At 40.5% G+C, this 1,850-nt stretch overlaps 1 protein-coding gene across 1 annotated transcript in view; it reads right to left on the bottom strand.

The window, feature by feature from the left end:
* LOC104498404 (N-acetylated-alpha-linked acidic dipeptidase 2-like) overlaps positions 1–1,850 on the bottom strand; it is a gene marked incomplete at its 5' end in the record, with an annotated part of 30,485 nt that overhangs the window by 8,946 nt on the left and 19,689 nt on the right. Inside the window, one exon of the mRNA XM_010141778.1 lies at positions 271–362. Coding sequence (XP_010140080.1) covers positions 271–362 — 92 coding nt within the window. The remainder of the gene's footprint in view (positions 1–270; positions 363–1,850) is intronic.

Genomic DNA, 1,850 nt, shown 5'->3' on the forward strand with positions numbered 1-1,850 from the left:
GCTCTTTTTTGATTGCTTTCCAAATTGCTTTTCTTCTAATAAAAGGCCTTTAAAAAGTGTGAGGTTTCATTTTACAGCAGGCATAGATGTCACCATCATTAAAAAAAGAAGTCATAAAATTTTATTTTATTTTATTTTAAATGATATTGCTGGAGACCTGCCTTGTACTCAAAGGTTTTGTACTGCTGTCATCAATAGCACATTTTGAAAAATTCTGGAGAGCAGCCATGCCATGATCTGAAGAAAATATTGGGAAATTAAACCGCTTACCTGGGATAGCTATTATTTTCAGGTGCAGGATCTTTCTCAAGCCAACTGTCATAAAGAGACCTGTTTTCATAACCCTCATCAGGGCTTAAAATCTGGAAAGGAAAATAATATAATCTCATTGGAAGTGCCACTAACTCACTTTATTAGCAAAGGAGACCTTTACAGCATTCTTAATCTACGGCATTGCTGCGTGCAGGGAAGCACACATACACTGTTTACATTTGTGACATACATTCGCGGATCACAACCATGAAAAGCATCTCACAGGCACTTGGAACCAATCACAGACAGTGGGGAAGACCAGGTTAACAGCTCAAGTACATTAGCTGGAGCTCACCCACTTCTGGGGATTGGCAGAATTACCGCACTGTGTACGTACACAGGTAACAGCAGATACAACACCACGGAGCTCCTCCAGCAGCCAGCACGCCCCAGCTGCTTTTCTTTCAGCAGGCAAGGAGAAACAACAGCCCTGCCCCTGTGGAGATTTGCCCTGCACAGCAGCGATATCCTCTGAATATCCTGAGCCTGAAATTTGACTGCTTTTTCCACGAGGAAGGGTATAAAGGAATAGTGCTAGAAGGAAGGGTCAAAAACAGCCATTAACTATATTACAACAGTGCCAAGGGGACTCAACCAAGACTGCAGAACCATTGTGCAGGATATTCTATATACAAATGTAGGTCCTACCCTTAAATTAAAAAAATTGAAAAACTATGTAACCGGGATGGAACAAGTGATTATTCGTAGAGTCACCATACAGCCAGGAAAACTACGAAAGAGTAAAAAATTAGCTGACCAAAGCTCTTAGAAAATCTATGGTAGAGGTAAAAATAAATCACAACTCTGGCCCTGGTCTCCATCTACACTTAAGCAATCTTTAATAGATATGGTCCTTTAACTATGAGATTGCTTATGACGTGCAGAGCATTGCGATTTTTACTTTCATTCTTTTTTTTTTTTTTTTCCAAAATACATGGCTGGGTGCATGGTCCCACAGTACTGCTGAGACTTAAATTCTGCATGGAAAAATATACAGACTCCAAATTGAAAATCCAAATTGAAAATCCAAAGAGTTTCTGCCCTCTGAGATTATGGTAGCAGCTAGCAGAAAAATAACAACTTGGCGGAGTAACTGCTTGGCTGCTGTCATTTTTAAGGCACTCTGGTCAAGTTCTAGGGCTAAACTGAAATGGCACATTAATAAGATTAAGCTGAACTCTGACATATGGGAGTAAAAGAACTCCATGCTCTGGCAGAGATGTTACTCTGACAGTTCTGGTGATGTAAAAAACATTGGCCAGCTTTTTCATACAACACTGAGAGCCTAGTAAGACGTGCTATTTACCCTGACTTAGATGCAAATCTAGAATCAGCATAAGTTTACTGCTTCCTCAAGGGAAGATGCAGAGTTCTTTAATTCTAAATACGACGTAGGAAGTGGTGATCAGATGATCAGGGGAACTGGAGCTGAACTGTCTAATGCAGACACTGGCTGGTGATGACCAATTGTCTAAAGCCTAGCAGTAAAGCATGGCCAGAAAAGACTGTCAACAGATAAATATCCCATCTGAATGCCG

Source organism: Buceros rhinoceros, unplaced genomic scaffold (assembly GCF_000710305.1).
Source record: "Buceros rhinoceros silvestris isolate BGI_N320 unplaced genomic scaffold, ASM71030v1 scaffold928, whole genome shotgun sequence".
In the NCBI taxonomy this organism is placed as follows: Eukaryota; Metazoa; Chordata; class Aves; order Bucerotiformes; family Bucerotidae; genus Buceros; species Buceros rhinoceros.